Source organism: Chaetodon trifascialis, chromosome 9 (assembly GCF_039877785.1).
Source record: "Chaetodon trifascialis isolate fChaTrf1 chromosome 9, fChaTrf1.hap1, whole genome shotgun sequence".
NCBI classification, from domain to species: domain Eukaryota; kingdom Metazoa; phylum Chordata; class Actinopteri; order Chaetodontiformes; family Chaetodontidae; genus Chaetodon; species Chaetodon trifascialis.
The window spans coordinates 29,017,571-29,042,632 of record NC_092064.1 but is presented as its reverse complement, the minus strand read 5'-3'; the positions used below and the strand labels follow the sequence as shown (position 1 = coordinate 29,042,632).

At 49.1% G+C, this 25,062-nt stretch overlaps 3 protein-coding genes across 3 annotated transcripts in view; 1 reads left to right on the top strand and 2 right to left on the bottom strand.

Annotated features, from left to right (window-relative positions):
* The window catches only part of timm50 (translocase of inner mitochondrial membrane 50 homolog (S. cerevisiae)), a 28,838-nt gene extending 9,538 nt beyond the window's left edge, over nucleotides 1-19,300 (bottom strand). Inside the window, exons 1-6 of the mRNA XM_070970476.1 lie at nucleotides 19,058-19,300; nucleotides 17,464-17,620; nucleotides 15,789-15,820; nucleotides 9,937-9,958; nucleotides 1,008-1,066; nucleotides 332-451 (exon numbers count right to left, since the gene is read on the bottom strand). Coding sequence (XP_070826577.1) covers nucleotides 332-451; nucleotides 1,008-1,066; nucleotides 9,937-9,958; nucleotides 15,789-15,820; nucleotides 17,464-17,620; nucleotides 19,058-19,270 — 603 coding nt within the window. The 5' untranslated portion in view covers nucleotides 19,271-19,300. The remainder of the gene's footprint in view (nucleotides 1-331; nucleotides 452-1,007; nucleotides 1,067-9,936; nucleotides 9,959-15,788; nucleotides 15,821-17,463; nucleotides 17,621-19,057) is intronic.
* capns1b (calpain, small subunit 1 b) overlaps nucleotides 1-25,062 on the top strand; it is a 193,456-nt gene that overhangs the window by 46,398 nt on the left and 121,996 nt on the right. The window lies entirely within an intron of this gene.
* Nucleotides 21,062-24,633, bottom strand: LOC139336240 (E3 ubiquitin-protein ligase TRIM39-like). The gene is made up of 2 exons (XM_070970260.1): nucleotides 24,533-24,633; nucleotides 21,062-23,120 (listed from the first exon to the last, which is right to left on the bottom strand). The coding sequence occupies exon 2, from the start codon at nucleotides 23,116-23,118 to the stop codon at nucleotides 21,373-21,375; it is 1,746 nt and encodes a 581-aa protein (XP_070826361.1). The 5' UTR covers nucleotides 23,119-23,120; nucleotides 24,533-24,633; the 3' UTR covers nucleotides 21,062-21,372.

Genomic DNA, 25,062 nt, shown 5'->3' with positions numbered 1-25,062 from the left:
TGAGGAGACAAGCGTGAGGAGGTGAGAGAGGAGACAAGCGTGAGGAGACAAGCGTGAGGAGGCGAGCATGAGGAGACAAGCGTGAGGAGGTGAGAGAGGAGACAAGCGTGAGGAGGCGAGCGTGAGGAGACAAGCGTGAGGAGACAAGCGTGAGGAGGCGAGAGAGAGGAGGCGAGCATGAGGAGACAAGCGTGAGGAGGCGAGCGTGAGGAGACAAGTGTGAGGAGGCGAGAGAGAGGAGGCGAGCATGAGGAGACAAGCGTGAGGAGACAAGCGTGAGGAGACAAGTGTGAGGAGGCGAGCGTGAGGAGGCGAGCGTGAGGACACGTACCGACCACTCCGGGTGCAGCAGGACGTCGGTGAGCTCCAGCACCAGCGTGTAGGGAGGTTGGTAGTACGGCTCCTTCAGAGGGTCGGGCAGCAGCTTCGGGCTCGTCGGTTCGATGATCATCTGACCGTGACATCATCAACAGGACACAGACACGCGCACACGCACGCACACGCACACGCACACGCACACGCACACGCACACGCACACACACACACACACACACACACACACACACACACACACACACACACACACACACACAGCGCCGTCATAAATCAAAGCACACTAAGTATGAACATATTTCACACATTTCACAACAGCTTCCAGAATCAGAGGAGGAAGTTGGAGAAAATTCAGGAAGTGGTGGCTTCAAAGAGGAAAATCCAGCACACACACCTCTAACACACCTACGAGTGAAGACTCCATCTTAAAAGGTTATTTTCTGTCCACAGGAAGAAGACATCAGCGCTTTGAAAAGCCCAAACAGGAAGACGGGACGTGCCCGTATTAAGAGACGCCTGCAGAACATAGACTCATGGGAGTTTCTGAAAACCCCAAAGCATCATGGGACTCCTGCATGAAGCTCCTGATGGCAGAAATCTCACATCACACAGATGAGTGCGGTGAGCGGTTCACAGCACAGGTGTGCTGTCCACAGCACCGCCCTCACACTCACCTGTCTGTAGTCCTTGAAGTATTTGAAGGTCCTCTTCAGCTGCTGGACGACCAGAGGATCTGAAGACAGAGACAACACAGAGATGAAGGAGCGTGGAGTAAGTGAAACAATCCAACGAACGACGACTTCATCTCCGAAAACAACTAACGCTCTGACTGACGCTCACGCCGACCAATCACCGGTCTCATCTGTGTTCAGAGTGCTTTCAAACTGCGTTCGAGACGTCGTCTCAGGCGATAAGTCTCTGATGCTCGTGCCGTGATCAGGCTGAGCGTGGGTAATGAAATACATGATGTCATGGCGTGTTATATGACATGAGCTGTATGAGCGTGTTTCTCTGAATGTCTGCATGTCGAGTGTTAATGTGACTAATAAAGGTTGTCTTCTTCAGCAGGATCTGACCGTTTGCTGGAGGTCACGAGCTCCGCTGTTATCCAACAAACCACAAACCAAGATCTGACACTCAGCAGGACGAGCTCTGATTGGCCAGTCGTTATCAGCGCGGCGATCAGAGGAGTCGCCTGGTTTGACCCGCAGCCTCCGAACTGATCAGTGAGGCAGAGACGACCTTCTGATGACGCCGCCGATAAGAGAGCGAGCGAGTCTGCTGATAACACCTCCAGCTGTCAGCGCGCTAATGACTAATAATAATAAAGACTCCGTTTCCCATGGGGCCACGGGCTCATTACTGCACACACACACACACACACGGCACTCTCTAGCGTCCACCTCTCTCTCTTTAAACACACACGCTGAAGCTAGCACGCTCTGCTCCCCCGGGACTCAATACCCCAGAGTTCATAGCAGCGTGCTGAAGCAGGAAGCCGAAGCCATCTGCCACGGTCCTGTTGTGAGGACGCGCTCACACTTTCACACGTGTGTGTGTGTGTGTGAGTGTGTGTGTGTGTGTGTGTGTGTGTGTGTGTGTGTGTGTGTGTGTGTGTGTGTGTGTGTGTGTGTGTGTGTGTTAGCAGATGGAGGAGGTTCATATAGATCAGGGTGGAGCAAAGGTTAGAGAAGATGGATGTACAGAAACTCAGTATTTTGACACGTTACAGGACAGGGACACGAATGATCTGAAGACAGTGCAGACAGTGAAGACAGTGCAGACAGTGAAGACAATGGAGACAGTGGAGACAGTGAAGACAGTGAAGACAGTGGAGACAGTGGAGACAATGGAGACAGTGCAGACAGTGAAGACAGTGAAGACAATGGAGACAGTGGAGACAGTGGAGACAGTGCAGACAGTGAAGACAGTGAAGACAGTGAAGACAATGGAGACAGTGCAGACAGTGAAGACAGTGCAGACAGTGAAGACAATGGAGACAGTGCAGACAGTGAAGACAGTGCAGACAGTGAAGACAATGGAGACAGTGCAGACAGTGAAGACAATGGAGACAGTGCAGACAGTGAAGACAGTGAAGACAATGGAGACAGTGCAGACAGTGAAGACAATGGAGACAGTGCAGACAGTGAAGACAGTGAAGACAATGGAGACAGTGCAGACAGTAAAGACAATGGAGACAGTGCAGACAGTGCAGACAGTGCAGACAGTGGAGACAGTGGAGACAGTGCAGACAGTGGAGACAGTGCAGACAGTGCAGACAGTGCAGACAGTGCAGACAGTGGAGACAGTGCAGACAGTGAAGACAGTGCAGACAGTGCAGACAGTGCAGACAGTGGAGACAGTGGAGACAGTGAAGACAATGGAGACAGTGCAGACAGTGGACTCTAAACGTGGCTCACAAAGTGGATTTTAGAGACAGTCCAGCTGATGTAAACAAACACGATTACGTGGCTGCAAACCAGTCAAATTAAGGACAACAAACTGGCAAACCTGCGTTACCAGTGAAGCACCTGGCCCGAGGCCCCGACAGGTTCATCAGTGTCCATAGAAGACACAGAGGACCACGGTGTCTTCATAAAATGTCTTGGATACAAACATTTGACATTTGTTGTAGACGTTGTGAAAACGTCTGAGGACCACCAAACGATTCATGGAAACCGCTTCACACATCTGCTCTTCATCATGAGGACATAGTAACAGCAGTAATGAAGCTGATGAAGACGGACACTTTGGCTGCCTCCAAAAGCCACTCGCTCCCCGCAGACCCCCACATTAACAGAATAAACATGCCGGCTGCTCCCTTTGGTCTCTGCAGCTCGACACGACTTGTTTCTGAGTCACGCCTTTAAACTCCACCGAGCTGTGAATAATTCTGAACGCGTTCTGCCAAAGATCTCATTTCATGAGCGAACGAAGCCGCGAGGAAACCGAGCAGAGGAGGGCCAGCGTGCGGCTCCCTGAATGATCAGGAGCGCGCGCGCGTGTGTGTGTGTGTGTGTGTGTGTGTGTGTGTGTGTGTGTGCGTGTGTGTGAGGAACAAACTGAAGGAGGGTGGCGTCACACACACACACACACACACACACACACACACACACACACACACACACACACGCGCGCAGGCGGTGTGGGAGTGTATGCGGGGCTGTGGAGTAACCTCTCCCCTGGGAACCAACCAAACACACCCTGCAGAAAGACAGATGAGTTTGTGTGTGTGTGTGTGTGTGTGTGTGTGTGCATGTGTGTGTGTGGTATGCAGTATATGCCGATGACGTATGTGTGGATGCCTTCTGTGATGTGTGTGTGTGTGTTTTTTTTGGGGGGGGGGCAGATAAAGGCAGGCCTTTATCATGTTAATTGATGGAGAATGGGGTTGGACGAAAGGCGGCGGTGAAGACGGGGGAGGACAGGGGACGGAGGACGGAGGAGTGGAAGTGATGTCTCGGGGAGGCTGATGGGCAGATGAACAGAGGATGACAGGAAGAGGATGAAGAGGAGCAGCGGTGTTTGTCACGCTGTCGGCTTCACTGCTGACAGGAGGAAGTCGACCACGGGGGCTCTGATTGGTTCTCTGGGCTCCAGATCACATGACTTACTTTCTGTCTAATGTCTTCAGGCCTTGAACGTTTGACTGAGATCTTTTAAGGCTGAAATGATGACAGTCTCAGGTGTGGTCAGGAGCTGCTGTGAATGGTTGTCCAGGCGTGCCCCAGCTGGGACAGAAAACAGGACGGACAGAGGACCACATCCAAACCTGGATGAGACAAAAACAGGTTCCTGCAGAACGTAAATAAGGCCCAGTTAGAGCCCTGAAGCGTCCGGCCTGTGTCTCACACTGAGGACATGCTGGGAGTGAAGGACGAGAGGCCACCTCTCCTCTTTCTCCTCCTCTCCTTTCATCTCCTGTCCCTCTCTAACGGTCTTCCTTTCATAGTCAATGCCGGCTCTTTGTCCGAGAGGCCTCGCTCGGTCGAGCTGTCAGATCAGGCCTGTTTGTGTTTTCCTTGAATCCGGCCTGGGTGGGCCGACGGGGGCCAACAACCCTCCTCCAGCCCTGAAACTGGTCTGCCAGGTCGGCGCTGAGGACGGGCGGGCTAGCGCTATCATGGCCGAGGTCATCGTGCTGTGAGAGGGCGGATTCGGCTGCTCTGTGTGGACGTGCTTCAAAGACCAGGATGTGAGAGTATCAGGTGTGATGTCTGGCTCTTCAGCTGCTGAAGTTCCTTCACCAGCTGGTCTCTAACTGCAGGTGCGTTCCTGTCCACCTGTCTTCACCACGAGGGGCTTTTATCAAGAGAAAAAACAGTGAAAAAGCAAGAAACTGAACAAACGCTACTTTAAAGTGACAGCCACAAGAAACACGACGAACACTTCAGTGTTAACGTCTCATAAGACAAGACGAACATAAATGACGTGTTCAGAGACGATCCTCATCTTTAGTGCCGTTTCACTCGACCGCTGTGATTGGCTAACCGAGCTAACAACCATAGCATAAACATCATCACTGAGCACCGCGGCGCTGAGCGTTTGCTGCTCGGTTAATCCACAGACAATAAAAGCTACGTCAGTCATCCGGAGCACTTTGGTATCGAGGTCGTGGACCAAACGCTAACAGGAAAGTTTTTTCCTCCAGACTTTTGTCTGCTTTCATTTGTTTTCTCGAGCAGAATGACGTCTGAACGAGCAGCCACAGGTTTTATCTGCTGCAGCAAATCTTTCAGTTCAGCTGAAGAATCGCTCGTCTTCATCACGTCAGAGTCACATCAGACATATGATCTGACTTTCAGTTTGGACCTTTCTCTCATAACTTTATCTAAACTCAGTAAGAACTCTGCTTCATCTCGTCCACGGCAGTTTTCACTTCCTGCCCTCCGTCTGAAGGAGTCACATGACTGCGAACGACCTGTTTCTCCTGAATATGAAGGTGATAAAAAAGACAAATGTCGCCGAGCTCACTGTAACTCTATAAGCACGTGACATCAGCCTGATCGTGACCAGATCAAAGCATCGAACAAGCTGACAGCTGGTCTGAACCGCAGCAGCCCGACCGTCTGATGATGGATCTAAATGTTCCTCACAGCTCCAGTGGAGTCTCTGCGTTTTAAAACTGGTAAATGACGAAGAGGCAGATGATGAAGGCTGGCGGTGCCATAAACTGAAAGGAAAAAGAAGGAATTCCACTTCATGTTCAAATAAAAAAGCGTTTTGGATGGAGCTGCATAGACTTTCTGTGCCGAAGTGTGAGAAAATATTCCCGTATAAAGCTTTAATAAGCTGTAAAGGACGGGTGAGGAGCGAAGAGAAACAGAGGGAGGAGGAAGAGGAGGAGGAGGAGAAGAAAACAAGTTGACACAAGCCAGTTAAGGAGGGAGAGAGAGAGAGAACGGAGGAGGGAGGGGTCGACCAAAATAATGAGAGAAAAGATGAAAGGAGAAGAAAGAGGATGAAGGACAAACAGAAAGAGACGGTTAAAAACACAGTGCAGGGGGAGGAGGGCAAAGGAGAGGGAGGAAAGAGGGGAGCAAATGAGGAGAGAAGGAGGGGATGGGAGGAGAGGAAAAAGACAAGGAGAGGAAGGAAAGGAAGGATAGGAGGCAGAAAAGGACAGATGAAAGCGAGTAAAGGAAGGAAAGATGAGAGGAAAGAAGGAGGGATGTATAAAAGAAGAGCAAGAGGGATAAAGGAAAGAGGAAAGGATGGAAGAAGCAGAAAAAGAGAGAAAACATGAGGGAGGAAAGAGGGATGCAGAGAGGTGGAGGTGGAGAGGAGGATGGAGGGGCCTCCTCCCGAACAAAAGCTGTGGTCAGGCTCCGCATCTGCTTCACAACAACACCCTCCTCCTCCTCCTCCTCCTCCTCCTCCTCCTCCTCCTCCTCCATCAATCGTTTGTTTTCTCTCTGGAAGGCAAACGACAGTGTGGCCTCAGTGATGTATGTATGTGTGCGTGCGTGCGTGCGTACATACAGCGACATGCTAAACACATGCAGAGTTTGATTTCTGCTCAGTGCTTCAAAAACATGTCCAATGAGACAAAATCAGCTGGAAATGTCCCACAGCCACAGAGTGTCTCTGTGCTGAGCTTCAGAGACGTCCCACTCAGACTGCTGGAGCTTCGTACCAGCTTAAGACAAAGGTTTGTCCTCCATCACTGGGAGGAGTCCAGTGTCACAGTGCGAGAGGTCCAATGTCTGAACGTTTTATCAGAGTCACAAAACCAAAGCGTGATCACTGTTTGTCCTTTAAAGCGAGACATATTTAATCAGAGTCAGACGTGAAAAAACTCCCACTGCTTCTGATTAAGAGTTTATCTCAACCAATCAGAGCTGAAGGTGGCTGCCGGAGAAGGTTTTGGTGAGTTTTGTTGTTTCTGCCCAGTTTGACTGAAGCGTGTTTCACGATGCTAAAACGATGTTTCTGTGAATGGAGTCTGGTGGCAGCACGGCCGCTGCTGGTTAAACCAACAGACCTCGCTCTAACGGTGACGTCCATCTTCCTTAATGCTGCCAGTCCCAACCAACAGCCTGAGCCACAGCGCTCGCTCAGTACTGGACCACGTACACAAACTGTTGTCTCCATCAGTCGTGTGGAATCATGGGAAAAAAGGCTCCAAAGACATGGAACCATAAACTGCAGAGTGTCTCTTGCAGCGGTTTGCCCTCTTATGGACACGATGTGCAAAAACAGATGCTGGAACGGGTCGAACGCATGTGTTTCTGTGTCACTTTTGGCCAATTTTGAACATCAGGCACCTGAATGTTGTTCTGAGTCAAACCTGAAGGCTGGAAAGACGACTGGAGACGGAGGTCTACTCAACATCGTTAGCATCGAGATGAAAGCTCAGGAAAAACTAACGAGCGCGCTCTGAGTTTTCCAACACGTGTTTATGTGCCAACGGTTAAAAACGATTGGGAAACGCTGGAGGACACGTGGGGCTGGTTCGTCTCTGAGTGCGTCTGCATATCCGCAACCGCACACAGAGGAGACGCCATCGCAGCGAGGGCCGAGGGTCAGTCTGTCACGAAACTCAAGGGGCTGCTGTGCGTGTTCGTGTTCGCGTGTGTGTGTGTGTGTGTGTGTGTGTGTGTGTGTGTGTGTGTGTGTGTGTGTGTGTGTGTGTGTGTGTGTGTGTGTGTGTGTGTGTGTGTGGGTGGAATGCCGAATGCCACCACTTGGCACGCAAACAGAGTCCGTCGCCAAACACGTCCCATAAGACCCATCCATCCATCCCGCCATCGCCCATCCCTCTGCACGCCGTCTGCTGCTCCCAGAGGAGGAGGAGGAGGAGGAAAGCAGGTGATGGCAGAGGGGGAGGGTGGGGGAGTGGAGGAAGAGGAGGAAGTCATAGAGAGGCTGTAACGAAACAGGCAACCAGAGAGTTGGGGGACGAGGAAGAGGACAGGATGAAGGAGATGGAGCAGAGATTCTCCGTCTCTGCTCCCTGAGGGATCATGAACTTTTACCCCGGTCCCTAAGCTCATCAGGGGACATTTGGCCCTGGTCCCAGAGGTCCCTAAGAGGCCCCCGATCATGATTGGCCCTCATTACTGTGCAGAGGGCTGATGGGAAACGGGCGGAGGTGCGTCTCAGTCTGAGCACCTTTCAGCAAATCGACGGGAGATGTTGTAACAGGCACAGTCACACGGTGCTGTGATGATCATGTGACCACAGCTGCCAATGAGCTTCCTGAAGACAAAACGCCCCCCGAGGTTCGTCCAGATGTAGGACGGACGCAGCTGTTTGTGGGAAACCAAAAAAACGAGAGAGCCACATAAAAACACACTTTTAAAGGACAATAATGAAGAGTTTTACTGCTGCTGCATCACTGTCACTGTAAATCACAGCGCTTGTATCACAAATGTCTCTTTCTGTCCGTCCAGCTGTCCACACCTCGCACATCTTCTGTTTGCAATCACACACAATCTGGAGGAAATGTGATAATTAATTAATTATTTTTCTGCAGATCAACAAATTGAACCAAAGCCCAAAATGTGTTCATGTGTCCCTCAGCACCGTCTGACTTCCTGTCTGTGGCTCTCATCTCGAAGCCCATTGGTTCCTGAAGACGACATAGATCTTCAAAAACACTTGAGAGCATGAGAGTCAAAATAAAAGCGTGGGGGGTCGTTTGATTGTGGCATCTTAAAGCAAACAGGCGTCAAAGTTCCCTTTGACCTTTGGACTGCTGGAGGTTTCTGAAGCCTTTCAGTGAGCAGGTCTAACGGAGTGTACCGGTGCCTGGAAGCATCCATACTGTGTGTGTGTGTCTGTGTGTGTGTTTATGGGTGTGTGTGAGCGACAGCTGTGAGCTTTACATCGAGTCGATCTGCTGGGACAGAAGTGTCCTGTTAAACTAACTCTGATCGCCTGCTGATACCAATAATCCCATCGTCAATACCTCACTGTCCCGGAGGCCCAGTCATGCATCCACATCCCTCCTTCTGTTCATGAATCAATCCATCAATGCTTCGACACAGACAGATGGACAGACAGATAGTGACAGACAGGGAGACAGAGAGACAGAGAGACAGAGGAGAGACGGTAATAAAGTTACAGACGCAGAGGGAGGCATGAAGAGACGAGTTCTGTGGACAGATGAGGACAAAGTGGACCTCAGGGAGTGTTTTGTGACGGAGGGACAGATTCAGGAGGAGGGGTGTGTGCAGCAGGACACAGGCTGGACCTCTGGGGGACAGAGTTATTGATGAAGTGATTATTGGTAGCAGCAGGTGATCAGAAGTCGTTTAGAGGGCGAGCTGATGGTCTGAGATGTTTGGGCTCATCACTCATCCAGCTTTCTGGACTCTCATGACTCTGTCTGGGACATTTTCTGGGACATTTTGGGCAGTTGAGTGTAAGTGCATGTGTGTGTTTGTGTTGTGTGTTGGGAGCGGTTGGACAGGCAGTGGGGGGGGGGGTTGTTGAACAACGGGGTGGGGGCATGTGGGCGTGTGGGCGTGTGGGGGTGGGAGGCAGTTGGCAGTGCCATCGAGGCTCTGCAGACAGATCCATCATTCACACAAACGCTGACATCAACACACGCGTCGCTGCCAGCGTGTCAATAAAAACACAAATGCTCAGCAGAAGACAGAGGAGGACTCATCTGGACCAAGGCGGCGTGAACACAGCACACACACTGACACACACACACTGACGTGCACGAACACACATGCGCGCACACACACACACACACACACACACACACACACACACACACACACACACAGAAAGAAAGCATCTCTCAGTCTGCAAGCTGCTGCTGGTTGGACTGAGGCCTCCTCTGAACGGGTATTTTCTAAAACGCAGCTCCTTTAAATGTGTTTTGGCTTTTCGTCCACACAAACTGCATGTTAGGTCACTGAAAACACCTTCTAGGGGAAGACGTTCAGACGACGTTGTTTACGCTCTGAAAACAAAGCAGCGCTGATGCTAACGTCGCTAACAGGCCTCAGACTGTGCTACGGAGACGCACACACACACACACACACACACACACACACACACACACACACACACACACACACACACACACACACACACACACACACACACACACACACACACACACACCGGTGTGTTTCCACTCACCTCTGTCGAACTCATCTGGAATCTGTGGGGAGGCAGAAAGGTGAGAAAAGGTATTAAAATCACACGTAACAGCTGACTGAAAATCAATGATATCGTGTCATCGTCACATCAGGACCAATCAGTGTGCATGACGAAACACAAGAAATCAATCACCCTATGACTGATGGTTAAACGGACTCGTGTGGCTCCTCAGGACAGAAACCAACGAGAGGAGAACAGAAGGAGCAAAAAGGAGGCGCAGGAGAAAGGGAGGAAATGGAGAAAGGAAAACATGAGAGGACGGGAAGACGGAGAGAATGTATGACATGAAGAAGACGTAGGAGGAGGAAAAGCAGAGAGCGGAAGAAAAGGAAAAGAGGAAGCAGGAGGAGGAGGAGAGAGAGAGAGGGAGAAGGAGAAACATGGATGGAGGAGATGATGCAGGAAGCCCAGAGGAGGAGGAGGAGGAGCAGTGCAGGGCTGGTCAGGACTGTGGAGCAGAGCTCAGGGCTCTGGTGCGGGACTCCCCCTGGTGGCCATGAAGCAGACGTGCAGCTGTATTCAGCTCACACTCACGGAGTCGCCTCATTAGTTTTTTAAATGAGGAGACTGAAGGTAAAATTAATATGGATGACTGAAAACACGCGTGTGGCTGCTAATTCTGAACTAACTAAGAGAGTACAAAGCAAAATGTCCACTCCGTCCTGGTTTCTACAGTCCACGTGTGAACACCATGACGTGACTCATTAAAGATAACATAAATCATGAACCAAACACAACACAGATCCCATTACAACAAGTAGCTAACACCTTTCTAATTGGGCACACTGGATTTCTATTACTCCACCTGCTGGCCTGATAGACTGGACCAAACATCCTGAGGAGAAAACACTCAGGGATGTAACGTGGAAGCAGGTTTCTGAGGTTTGAATGCAGGTGAAGTTCGTGAAAAAGCTTCTGGAAAGGCTGAAAAGGTTGGCAGGCTGTTGACTTCTGCTGCTGTCTACACTTTCCAGCGAGCTCAAACAGACGAGGCTGCGTGAGAGCCGGCAGAGCAGATCCAGACCAGACCCAGATGCTCACATACGGGGGTGCACTGAGGGCGGGGGCCACAGCTCAGCTGCTGCTGGTTGTGTTGTGAGGGTCAGCAAGGACGGAGGTGTGAAAGGGTCGTTAAAGCTCATCGACACCTTGATATGACTGCAGCGCTGCAGCCGGGGGGGGGGGGGGTTGTCAGGTTCCCACACACCAAACAGAAATACAAAACCACTACAGAGTGATCCTGCCTGATGTGACTGAGATCTGGCTCCGAAAACCAAACCTGAAGTTCAGCCTGAAGCTTGTTCAGTGTACAATCAGTGATCACTGCTGCTGTTCTCCACGTGGCTTCACTTCAGAGACGAGTCCTTCAACAAGTCCACACCACCTGTGTGTCCTGTTAGTTCTTCATGTAGACAAGCACCTTCTGTCTACTGAAGCTCTAAAGGTTTGATCTCTTTGAGGTAACGTTTACATCAAATTGTCCAGCAGCAGCTCGGTGGTTTCTGCTTCTCTGGAGAAGAAAGGACGGAGGACAAATGTCCAGTTCTGACACAAGTTTGGACAGGAAGGTGGGATAAGTGTGCCGTCTCATCAGAATGTCCCACAATGAGCACAAGAAGCCCGACTGAAGCGTGGAAATGTGCAGAAGAAGCAAAGTGAGGTATAAACGATACGGTGCTGCGAAGTATCGTCCTAAAAATACCTTCATGTAGTTTTTGCTAAATAAATAATTAAATGCTCTGACTGCTTCTCACGCGATGCAGCCATTACATGTGGACAGACAAATTCACGTACATCCACACAGAGCAGGGTTTCAGAGGGAAGTCTGACGACAGAATCAAACAATTGGGACGATCTAATTAACTCTCCTCTGACGGCATCAGGACACTGTGTTGTTCCCTAAAGACGAACAGCGAGATGAGACGAGCGCGTCCTCGTTTCCCTCACAGCCGCAGACACAAGTACAGTAAGATGCAAAGCTGAGGACAGGCGCGTCCTTTGAAGAGCGTCCTCCCCCGTGGGGCGGAGCAGGAAGGTGGCGGAAGTGTGCCTCGGCTTTGAAGTGATCCGGTCGGCCTGTTGGCTCGACAGGATGCGGCCGAGAGTTTACAACGTGTGACGGCGGGAAGGAAAGGTCTTTACAACACGGCATGGAGGAGAGGACGGGGCCTGGTTCCCGCGTCCCCACAAGACTTCAGAGGACAAAACACCTCACAGCCATCACAAACGACATGTCGGCAGCCTCCGACCTGCACCGCAGGAGGATCGACTGAGGGGCTGAGCGTGACCTCTGACCTCAGGGCAGTGTAGCACAGCGCAGTACAGCGGACAAGCTAAAGATCACTTGCTAATTTCCTGTTTGTCCAGAGTCCTAATAAAGGGACAGTCCTCATGTTGTCACTTTATATTTCTGTATATCAAAGTCAGCCAGGACAAAAACTGTCCCTGAAACCCACAGAGAGCACGAGACATTAACGCTGGAGACAAGCAGCAGAAAGCATCGAGGCATGACTGATCGCTGTCATCAACGTTTCGGTTATCTTTAACAAAGACTGGAGAAAGTTCGACAACAGCTGAGTTTAGTTTGTTCAGAAATAAGATTATGATCCGTCGAAGCTGTTTCTGAACGATTTGAGCACAAAAATCAAACGGAACAAAGAACATTTTGGAGATTTTGACGGTTGGTTGGACAATGCAAGACATCTGGAGGACAAGATTTCATTACGTCCTAACATCTTAGAATAGAATAATAGAATAGAATAGAATAAATCTTTATTGTCCACCAGGGGGGTGGAAATTTGTCTTTGGCTCACCAGACACAGTAATAGTAATAGTAATAATAATAATAATAACAAAATAAAATAAAATAAGAAAGAAAATACAATAAAATGTACATAGATAAAATCAGATACATTATAAACATTAAGTATTGAGAGAAGTTCATGGCATGACTATGGACCACATCCCATCAGTCACTTTGCAGAGTTAAGGATACTAATAGCACTCGGGACAAAGGATTTCTGAAATACATTTTTAGTTGCCAGAGGGACTCTGTAGCGCCTCCCGGAGTTTAAAGGCTCAAACTGGCTGAATAGAGGATGAGAGCGATCTGACAGGATGCTCTCCGCCTTTTTCCTCGTCCTTTCTGTAAAAAGTTGGATCAAAGGCTTCTGAGGTTTGCCAATTATCTTACTGGCCGCAGACACAATCCTAGAAAGTTTGTTCTTAAGTCTGCAATTTAGGTGACCATACCAAGCAGGAAGATGAAAGGTTAAAACACTTTCCACCATAGTTTTATAAACAAGCTCCAAAATCTGCTGACTGACTCCAAGGCCACAAAGTTTCCTGAGGAGATAGAGGCGCTGTGAGCATCTCTTAAAGATAAACTCTGTATTTCCAGAGAAGCTCAGTTGGGAGTCTAAAAAAGTGCCAAGGTATTTAAAGTTATCCACAGTTTCAACATGTTGACCATCAAGTGAAACTGGTTCTGTCTTCAGATCTTGTTTTGTACAAATGATTGGTTCTTTTGTTTTGGCCACGTTGATTTCCAGACAACTAATATGACACCATGTTTGAAGTGCCTGAGTATGACCCAAATAGGCTGCTTCACCTACAGGATCTAATTTTTGAAGAAGGCCAACTACGGCCATGTCATCTGCATACTTAAACAATTTAAAATGTGTGTCATTGACCATGAATTCATTTGTAAAAAGTGAAAATAGCACCGGGGAAAGAACACAGCTCAGTTTCCTCCCTGAGCTCAACTAATCATTGACTTGGACTTGTTGCTTCTCCTTTAACTTCATGTGAGCACGCACGCACGCACGCACGCACGCACGCACGCACGCACGCACGCACACACACACACAGCACATGTCACAGTCCTGTTCAGCAGAAGGTGACGAAGAGCCCGAGGATGACGAGGCGTCGTAAGTGTGCCTTTTGAAGGCTGACGAGCGGCGTAAGGCGGCCGCCACGCTGACGTGAGAAGTGTGTCGTCCATGGGGCGCTGGACGGTCCCCACAGGATGTCCAGGTGAGATAAGTGTGCTCTTTGAAGGAAGCAATCCTCTGCGGCTGTAAGGAAGTGAGCGGAGACAAAAGACGGCCGTCCTTCCCACGTCCACGCCTCATCGCGTCCACGCCTCATCACATCCACGCCTCATCACACACTGATGCCACACATGAATTCCACCCCTGCAGCTTCTCATACGATCAACCTGCAGTTTGTCAAACGTCACAATCTGGACTCTTCGGGCATAAAGCTTTTGTATGTGGGGTTACTTTCTCAGAGACTTCTGCAGCAGAACAAGGACTGAGACCATCAGGGCCCCGAGAGTTTGATGCAAACTGCTTGAAAAAGGACCCTGAAGCCGGTTTGAGGTCATCCTTCTGCCCTCTGAGGCCGTCTTCTCTCTGGACGGCTCGTCTTTCTCGGGCTGACGGCTTCAAAGTCAGGACGCTAACGGCCGCTCAGCAGGAAGCCTTCCTGACATGTTGGGCTCTTTGGCGCCAACAAAAGGACCCTAATGTGAGAGAAGTGTGCCCTTTGATGAGCCTGTCTCCCCAGAGCAACACCTCCAACAGCTGATCCTGTCTGAGAGCTGGACCCAGAGAAAACCAGTCAGCTGCTGTCTGAACAGGAAACTCACCACCACAACGCTGATGAGCGCAGGGCATTAGATGCTGATGGGTTCTTGACTCTAAGACGTCCTGTCCAACAGTAAAAAGACGTCTGATTCCAACAGTTTGCTTTGTGCTTCCCATAAACACGAGTACAGTAACAACTGCAGGCGCTAAACTCATCTTAAAATCAGTCCAATGAACCTAAAACTAAACAAGTTTAATCCCACTGACATTAAAGACAGTCTGTGCTTCAAGTGTGGACAGTCAGTCAGTCTCTTCTCTGGAGATTTGACATCATGTGGGGACATGTTTTACGACTGGAACCAGTTTTCAGACCCAGTACAGAGATCTAGGACCTGGTGATTAGATCTTCCGTCTTTACAAAGACACCTGGGTGGACTGTCCTACAGTTCACAGTCCTAGAAGCATCTGGACAGCAGCCTGGTCCCTGAATGGATTTCCATGCGGGGACTGGAGGTGGCAGCCATTGCTGTGTGGACGTGGGATAACTGGGCTCTTTGATGTCGTCCCTTCTCTTACAGCACGACAACGAACAAAAGGTGAAGGTGACGTAAGTGTGCTCCTTCCTTTCCCATGCCAACACCTCTGACAGCGCTCGTCTGTCCACATCCACACCTCTGATGGACGGACAGACGCAGCGCTGGTCGAATGGCCTCACTGCTGCGGTATAGCAGCTACTTCTGCGTTGGTGAGGACACCGTTTGCGTTGGTGAGGACACCCTTTGCCTGAGACGGAGTCAGACTTGCATGTTGTCACATGTTGTGTTCGAGGCCGTTGGGTAAATTCATGCTTTCCACACTGACTCCAGCGTCCACCCTGAGCCCTTCACAGCCTCCTAAACCACAGGAAGAGGATCTGCTACCTGCGAGGTGAGGAAAACACCACCACACATCAAAAGGAAGTGAGGCGAGGAGAAGGCGGCTGAACTTCGCGGCAGAGCGTCGAAGTGTGCCGCCTCAAACCGCCACACACGCCGAGACCCCACCTGACCGAACAGACGGGTAAACGTGTCCTCACAGCGTGGACACAAGCTTTTAGAGCACCATGACTGTGAAAGACTGACGGGTTTGTAACGTGGGCCGAATCACACCTGCAGGGATGCTGTGTGTGTGTGTGTGTGTGTGTGTGTGTGTGTGTGTGTGTGTGTGTGTGTGTGTGTGTGTGTGCGTGACAATAAAACTTACTATATTTCCTTTTTCGTCCACTGAGTTGGTGCCTGAGAAAGAAAGAACAGGTTTAGTACCACTCAAACATTCAGACTGTGAGGTGCAGTGAAGTGACAGAATCATCAAACATCTGCTGGAAACTGAAGTTTCTCCAGTTTTATTCAAGTAAAGTTCCTGCTTGTGGTTCGAATTTGACAGTTAAAAATGGGAAAACACACCTGAGGCTTCTGTGGCGGAACAAAAGCATCACAGACATCGTTTTGGCGTCAGCACACCGGCACAGAAAGGGTTCAGATGATGCTACCGCTAACGACGAGAGCTACAACAATGAGCTGACTGAGCCGTTTGTCACGAACACAGAATTAATGTTTAAAGAAGGAAACGTCAAACACTCCCAACAGAATGTGTGAAGACGTCACCTCGAGCTGCAAGAACTTCTGATGGGTTAAAAATACTCAATAGTTCAATCAATAAGGAAGTAACTGTCAGCTGCAGCTTCAGTAAAGACAAAGCGTCACATGCACACCTTTTCAGCCTTTTCACTGCACAACATTCAGTCGTATTTGTGCAGCTTGATCGCAGCGTTCAGACACGTCATTTCATTCCCAGACTCAAAACTTTTGAACACCGACTCCTGCAAACATCAGCGGCACGACACCAAATCTTATGACAACAGAAGAAACAAAGACTTTCACAAAGCGACCTGCAGGAAACCACAGACAGATGCAGACGAGCGTGTTCTCGTTATAATCCAGAATACCTCAGAGGGGCTAATCCACATGGCCGAGACCTGATGAAGCTCCACATTAGAGGAGCTTATTCCCGTTCAGTATTCCAAAATTATGCCATGATTGGATGAGACGAGGACGGTAAACTTCAAAAGTAGCTTCTGAAATAATAAACATCCATCTGTCACGCCGCCGCTGACTGACTGCTGTCTGCCAGGAAAATTCCCTGAAAATTCCCTGAAAATTCCCTCAGGTGGTCTTGATAAGGCCAAACGTCAGCGGCTCCTGGCTGCTCGGCTCGCAGGAAGCTCAAACCTGCTCTGCTTTCTACCTGACAAACGGATGAATTAACCTCTTTAATGTTCTCCGTCTGACTCTCCTCTGCTGCTCGCCTCTGACTGACAGCTGCTAGCCCCACCCACCTGTGGGCCGTCCCTCCAACCAGGAAGCTGGGGGCGGTAAACCAATCACACCCGATGTTTACAACGCCCTGGGGGGGGGCTTCTGATCAAGTTTCAGCTCAACCCATTTAGCCACACAGAGGTCGACTACAGATCAATCATTAATATTTATTTTCTCAATCAATATATTTATTGTTTGGCTTTACACAGCGTTAGCATGAAATGAGCTGTCATCTGACAGGCTCCACCATGTTTGAGCTCGTTAGCATGAAGCATGCTCGACGTCAAACAACACGCAGCCGGCGCGCGCTGCTGAAACCCGTTTCCTTCGTGATGATCACAAGCTGCGGCTTCACCTCGACCGCGAGGCATCAGCGGCCAATGACAGCGACGACTGGACAGACGGAGCGACAGCGTGATGGACGCCGTCCTGCAAGGCCTCCTTTGATGTGACCGCACGTCGGCCTCAACACAAAGCCTGGGTGTTTCTGTGTTTCTGGCAGTTTTCTGGAGGATAATGTGTCGGCTGAGCGGGTTCAGGGACCAGCAGACAGTCAGACTCACCGAATATGTAGACCATGCCGACCGCCCCGCCGAGGCCCATGAGTCCCGCCAGCCGCAGCACCATCTTCTTGGCGTAGGCCGTGTTCTCCTTCTGCTTCTTGTCCTCCGTCTTTTCTCCCTCCTTGTCCCCCTCACCTCCTTCAGGAGGCGGCTGGCCCTGAGCAAAAACAAAAACTACCATTATTAACGCCATAATGATCAGACTGTCACCTTATCCAATGCCCCGCCTACCGTCCAATCAGAACTCCCAGAAGCAGGAAGTGATTATCTTCCTTTATGTACAGTCTGTCCATCAACAATATTACCTGTAGATCACCTTAGATTCGAGGACACAGTTCAACATCACCTTCATCTTTTCAAATGAGAGAATCTGAAATCCTGAAATCAAAACAGCCGACATTACGTGTTCTTTATCAGATTCAATATTTCACAATTAGTGGACGAAACGTTCAACCTGCACATGTTTCAACAGTAATGTGTCTGCTGTGGACGTCAACATGTCCATCCTGAGACTAAACGTCCTCTGCAGAAACAGCGGTTCCTCTCTGAACCCTCTCTGTGTTTGATCTGAAGACCAGCTGGCTGATCGATTGATTGACAGGTGAAAAGTCACATGTTGACATTTTGTGTCTCATTTCGATCATTATGAAGAAACGTTCATATCTGCGCTCATTCGTCTTTCCAGGAAGTGACGCAGAAATATACCTGAAAAATCAGCAGCGCGTCGTGTGTGTGTGTGTGTGTGTGTGTGTGTGTGTGTGTGTGTGTGTGTGTGTGTGTGTGTGCGTGCGTGCGTGCGTGTGTGCGTGCGTGTTACAAACTTGGGTTTCGAGGAAGGCTGAAGTAGTGCGGGGGGAGGGGGGGGGTCTGCTCTGACCTTCAAACCAAACAAACCTTGGCTGTTAACGCCGTTTATCTGTCAGCTGTCTGTCTGTCTGTGTGTGTGTGTGTGTGTGTGTGTGTGTGTGTCCGTGTCCAGCAGCAGTACAACAGGGTACAACTGATACAACCTCCACGTTACCGAGGTTACACAGGTTACAACAGCAGGTACCGACGAGCTAAGCTCATGCTAACCACATGCTAACTGTCACAGCTAGCCAGAGAGACAAACCACACACACATTAATGGAGTATTTTGATGGGAAACGGAACGGCTGAGCCCGGGAAATGACTGTTACACTCGTGTGTCTCTCGCGGACGGTACACAGAGACGCCCAACCTGCCAGCCCCTGTAAAAACGCATGCTAACGTTAGCTAGCTAACCTGTTAGCTACCCCCATCTCAGGTTCATTCATTCAGCGGAGACACGCGCAGTCAGGAGCAGGAGTCTAACAATGCCGAAGGAGACATTTGATTGACAGTGATATACAACAGAGGACAATGTCCGCTAAATATTTAGTGTAAACCAGCTTTCAGCCTAACATACGGTTACAAACGTCAGAAAAGTGGCTCCGATTTGGTTTAGAGGGACAACTCGTGCGGGCGGGGTTTACGTCCAAACCCACGATCTGCAGTGCATTCGCTCTCCCCGCCAACACCGCCGGCTGCTGGCACCTTATAAAATCGAGCGCACACCAGCAGGCTAGCTGCCTCACCTGACTCTGCTGCTGTTGCTGGAGTCTCTCCTGGAGGATTGCCTGAGCCAGACCGCCCGTCGCACTGCCCGCTCCGGCCGGCGGCTTGTCCGTGGAGAGTGTCCGGACGATGTCCACCACGGCCGGGGAAGAGACACCCACCGCCCCGCTCCTGAGCCGCAGCAGGCCCCGGCTCGCTCGCACACACATGGGAAACACAGACGTAGCCGACATGTTGGATAGTAGCACTAGCTGCCGGCGAACGTACGTGAAAAGGACAAAAGCACCCGATTGGTTCAGGCCGGCTTGAGTGGCAGACAGGGGGCGCGCTGAGAGCAGCGAGAGGCCACATGGAGAGGGAGGAGGGCGGGCAGCACAGCGTCCGGTCCAATCAGAAGCAAGAATGAGTCTGACCTTCGATTGCAACACAAAACTGCCATGATGGTTGATGGCAAAATGCCCAAATTGTGGTCAATTATCACCTGTATGAAGAACAGAAAGCATTCTCAGACGTGACGGCTTCAAATATTAAGAAAGAAATGGTTATCAGCTGTGATTGTTAAAAGTGCTGAGCTCATGGGCTGTCTGACCTGTTTCCACCAGAACAGACTTTATTCACTCTGTCTCACTGGAAACCAGTCAGGCTCTCACACACCAATCAGAAAACAGCCCAGTACATGAAGAAGATGATCAGGAAGAATCTGTCTCCTCAGAGAAGAACCACAGTTTGACGTGCAGGATGCTCTGGACCGGACTGGACGGGACTGGACTGGACGGGAGGGTCCACACCGTAGACTGGAGACCCTCAGGTTAGAGTAAGGTGGGATGCTTCGTTTAGCTCTGTCCACTGACCGTCTTTTGTGCTTTATCTACTGTTGTTGATGAAGTTGTCAGTTTCTACGTCAAACTATCTGTGCTGCATAATCACTGTGTGATTTTTACGTCTGTTGAGAGAGAAGACTGCGTTCCCTTTCCAGATGTGCTGGATTGGAACATGATTATGAACATCCTTCCTCCCCCCTGGAGTCAGTTTCTCTGGAAAGTCTGAGATGAAAGTGTTTCCTTTCACTTTTAGGTTGAATCAAAGCCGCCTCACAGAGAAACGCTCCTCAGCTCTGACTTACAAAGCGAACTAACAACCTGCAGGACTCAGCAGTGAAGCGGCTCTGTGCTGGACTGGGCAGCTCTCAGGTCAGCTCAGGTGAGTCACGACAGTACTGCGTGCTGATTCATTTGTGTCCATGTGTTTATTCAGTTTAATCACTGATAAAAACATGAATCTCTTCAGGGTGAGCTGCTGTGGTTTGACAGAGAAAAGCTGTGGAGAAAAAAAAACCTACAAACAGCCATCAAATTTAAAATCATGTCACTTTATTCTGTGTAGCTCTGACACCACTGTCCTGTCATTTAGAATTATCTATCTACAGCGTCCTCCAGTGGCCACAGGGCATAACTGCACCTATATCAAAATAAACAAAGATGTCATTATGAGCCTGGACCACTAGAGGGCAGTATACACACACTGATATAATGCTCAGAGAGAAACTAACTGTACCCGGACTACCTGCAGATTAGTTGGGCTGCAACTATTCTGTCTACATTTACTCAATAAAAGCAGGAAACAAGACAAACAAGTGAGTCCAGAGAAGCAAAGGTAGACAGACAGGTAGCATCATACCTGAACATGGACAAGAAGTACAGTCAGGTAAACTCCTGAACTCTGTTACTTTAGTACTTTAATGCAAACATTCAGCTGTGACTATAACCAACTATTAACTGTGTCTATAATTAACTAGTAACTAATCCACTGTGGAGCAGCAGACTTTGACAATGTTGACTATGACAAAGATCTTTGCATTGCCAACATATGACAACAATTGTCCCCCAAACCTTAAGAACACAGAGTCTGAAGATTTTTGAATACGTGATAAAATAATCTACCATATGTGCAATTTTAACATTAAAAACATCAAAAATAACATATTACAAGTGTGCACAGTGATGAGCTTAATGTATGACAGTTTAATTATCTGCTGTATCCTGATGAGATTTTCTGAAGAGTGAAACTGGTCTGTGTTTCACTCAGATCTTAAACATTAGCTCCAGATATGACTGTGCTGTGATGGTTGTGATAGCTATAAGCACAAAACACATAAAAGCCAAAAATCCCCCTAAAAATAGGCGCCGCCGTACTGAGAAGTTGTTAAACACATCTAATCACATCAAACATTTGACTGTACAGGTACAGACTCGGTGACATCCTCTTCACAAACCACAGTTCGTGCGAGTCGGGCTTGAGTTCATCGAACTGGATCACTCACGTTCCCTTTTCTGCATCAGACAGGAGTGATGTGTAGAGGAGGCGAGATGCTCCCCTCCTCACAGCTGGGCCGGAGTAAAGGGTAGATCTTCGTCTTCGCTGAGTAAACTCTGAGTGATAGTAAATTACTCAGAAACGGCACACTTCCTGCAAAGGCACATCCTGTGAAGGAGTAGATCAGATCCCGAGTGTCCACGTCGTAGAAAGACACCAAGCTTCCTTCATAATCCACAAACACTCCAACCTTCTGGGGCTGCTGAGACAAGGGCAGGACAACCGGAGGATTGGTGTTGGCCTGGCAACGCCCCCAATACGACCCCAACGTCCAGCATCCGTTTTCAGGGCTGAGAGACAGATCAACACCCTTCTTGCTGATGGACTCTCTCGCTACCCCGACTTCCCACCCTGTTTGTCCTTTAAGCGTGACTTCATAGTAGAACTTGCCGGAGGAAAAACCCTCATTTCCAAGGACAAAATGGAGGGAGTCAAACCTCCTGGGGTTGTCAGGGACTTGCCTCTTTGCGCCTCCACCCCTCACTTGCTTCCTGTCTTCTGTGAGGATGAGGGATGGGTGTGCTGTGTTGGGGTCCAGAGTAATGTTTGTTGCATATTGTTTCTGGATTTTCCCGAGCTCATCATCAAACACGTCCTCTGCTTGAGTATGCACCAGTTCCTCAAGCGTCTTCTCTTGATCTGCTAGATTGACTTCACTGGTTATATCCTCCATCTGTTGGTTGAGCGTCTCCTCCATCTTGGCCATCGCACCCTTCACTGTCTCTACCTTCAGGAGAGGTTGGACTCTGGCTGTAAAACACTGTTTTGTGTTCGAAGAGGACGAGACGAATGGGAGGTCCTGGAGGAGGCTAAAGTCATCCTCGGTCTTTGAGAGCTCCTCCAGCTTGGTTCTGGTCCGACTGTTCGCGACAATCTCAAGATCCAGTTGTCTCAGCAGTGCTTCAGCCAGCTGCTCTGCTGCTCTCTGCTTCTCCTCCAGCAGCTCCATCAGCTTCACCTTTCTGGCCTCGATCATGGCCACCAGAGCAGCGAAGGCCTTTGCGGTTTCTGCTTTCGTTCTCTCCACCTCCTGCCGACCCAGCGTCATAGCGTTTTTAATCTCCTTAGCCATGGTGCACTTCTGGCTCAGAGTGTGCTTGACACTCCTTTTCATATACGTCACCTTGGTTTTCCTCTCCTTCACCTCTTCCTCTAAAGAGACGGCTGTGTGCATCACATGGTCATCCCTCAAGCACACCATGCAAACACAGCTCCCGTCTTTCCTGCAGAAAAACTCCTTCAGCTTGTTGTGCTTCTGGCACACCCTGTGCTCGAGGGTCGCCACGGGGTTGATCAGCGTGTGCCACTTTAAGGCCTGAACTGCGTGATGTGGTTTCAGATGAGTGCTGCAGTAAGAGGCCAAACAAACCAGGCAGGATTTGAGGGCCTTACGCTTCATCCCATGGCAGAGGTCACAGGGCACCTCCCCAGGCCCGGCAGGAGGACCACTGTCATCACCTGCGACGCTTGTCCTCTTGAAAAGCTCCAACATGTCTCTGAATTCTGCGTTGACTTGCAGCTCAGGGGATGTGCTGCAGTTCTTCTTGCACAGTGGACACTGGTGGAAGTCACCGCGGGTCCAGTAGTCCACGATGCAGCTCTTGCAGTAGTTGTGTCCACAGGGCGTGGACACGGGTTCAGTGAAAACATTCAGACAGATTGAACACAAAAACTGGTCTTCGGACAGGGACGTGTTGGCTGAGGCCATATCTGGAGGACGTCAGAAAGAGGAGAGGGTAGAAGGATTAAATCAAGGACCAGAGTATGGTGCAGTCACCTCTGTATTTGCTGGGATTCCTCCAAACTCATTGACCCTTTGAACTACACCAACCTGAACCATCCACCCTGAATTTTCTAGCAATGCTTTACATACCCAGATCCTGATCTACGCCAGTGGTACTTCTCCACATGGGTATTTTTCATGCATTGTGGCAGTTTTTGCTCACTGAAAATGAGGCTTTTGGAAAAGAGTTTTTGGGTTGTGTCGTCAGAGTGTGCGCCGTTATCTCCTTTGTTTGTTGGACAAAGCCAAAAATAACGCAGTCACTAACCAACTTTTTACATGTTTACACATAAATGTACAATTACTCATTCACTTTAATTAAAGAACAGAGGTGTCAGAAGACACTAAGGAGGTCATAACCCAACACTCCCACAACCCACCTCTTTCAGAGGAGGCACTAGCCTACCAATAATACCTTTTTCAGCCTTCTGGTTGGCCAACATGCCTTTAGGGTTAGGGTTATGCTGTCACCTGTTGATTTGCCATGCTTAACACCAGGTGGACTGCCCGACTGTCTGATGGACAGATGTTCATTTCCATCTGTGATGACCGCAGCCACAGCCTCACCATCATGAATTTAGAGTCATTTTCTTTATATTTGGCCTTGTTAAAAGTGAGTTCCAGGCAAACCGTCAGCCAGTTTGAAGTGTTCCTCTCATGTGTCATCAGTTAGGTCAAATCTATGAATTCAATGATTTTTTTATGTGAAACAGTAGCATGAATCACTTTGTTCATATGTAAATCATATCAGTGTGAATCCTGAAATAACCAGAGCTGATTCATAGCAAAGCCACGTTAGCATGCTCACGACTCCATGTACAGAACATGTTACTTTCAGCTAAGCTAACCGGCCTTTGAGTATGTTGTGAGTTCACTCTGAGAGCAGCAAACGTCAGTGAACTGTGCATGTGGTGGGATCAAACGAGGGAGTTAAATATGTAAAAGTTTTGACTTTCCAGTCACATGTCTGTCTGTCATTAAGGTAATATTAAGGTGAGGTAAGGGTGACAAACAAAGGAAGACAGCAGCAGCGTTCAGGCTCTGAAGTCACTCTTTCTGTTTCACGTTAGCTCAGAAAATGTCGAAACAACAAATGATTCAAAAATCAAACATTTTTAAAAAATGTTTGATTTTTAAATCAAACATTTTCTAAAATGTTTTCGGCTACACAGAAGTTCACGATGCAGAGAATTTCTGTTTATTTCTCTTATTTCTAATGAGGTGTGCAGAGGGATACACTGCCTGCAACCGAAACTGAAGACTTAATACTGTAAGAAGTTCTATAACAAACTGAATTAGAGCGAAATGACGTCAGAACAGGTAAAAAGTCAAAGCTCACCTGTTTATTAAGTGTCTCGGCTGTTGTTTTCTTTCAGTGGAAACGCAGGAATAACAGCTGGAGAGGAGTCTGCTCTCAGTTTCGTTTCCTCTCAGCAGAGTGGACACCGCCTCCTGCTCCTCCTCCTCCACCAGTATACAGTGTGCGTGTGTGCGTGCGTGTGCGTGGGTGTGAACTAACCCTGTGAGGACCGACATGACACAATGAGAGTGAGACGGTTTCTTTATTGATCCCAATTTGGGAAATTATTTCCCAAATGAGGACATTTATGTGGATGTTGGAAACATTTTGGGGAATTTGAGACTTTTTACGCAGGTTTTTCTTTTTTCTTTTTCTGAAATTGTTTACAAATGTGAGGACATTATAAAACCATAATAGAGACACGCAGACTTATTATTAATATTAATATTATTATTATTATCCTGTGCAACCTGTCATCACTTCATGTGTCTTTCATTGTGTATTTCATGACTGCTTGAGCCAATGAGCTTCAGCGCCATGCACTGAATGGACAGAGGGAGGGGGCGGTG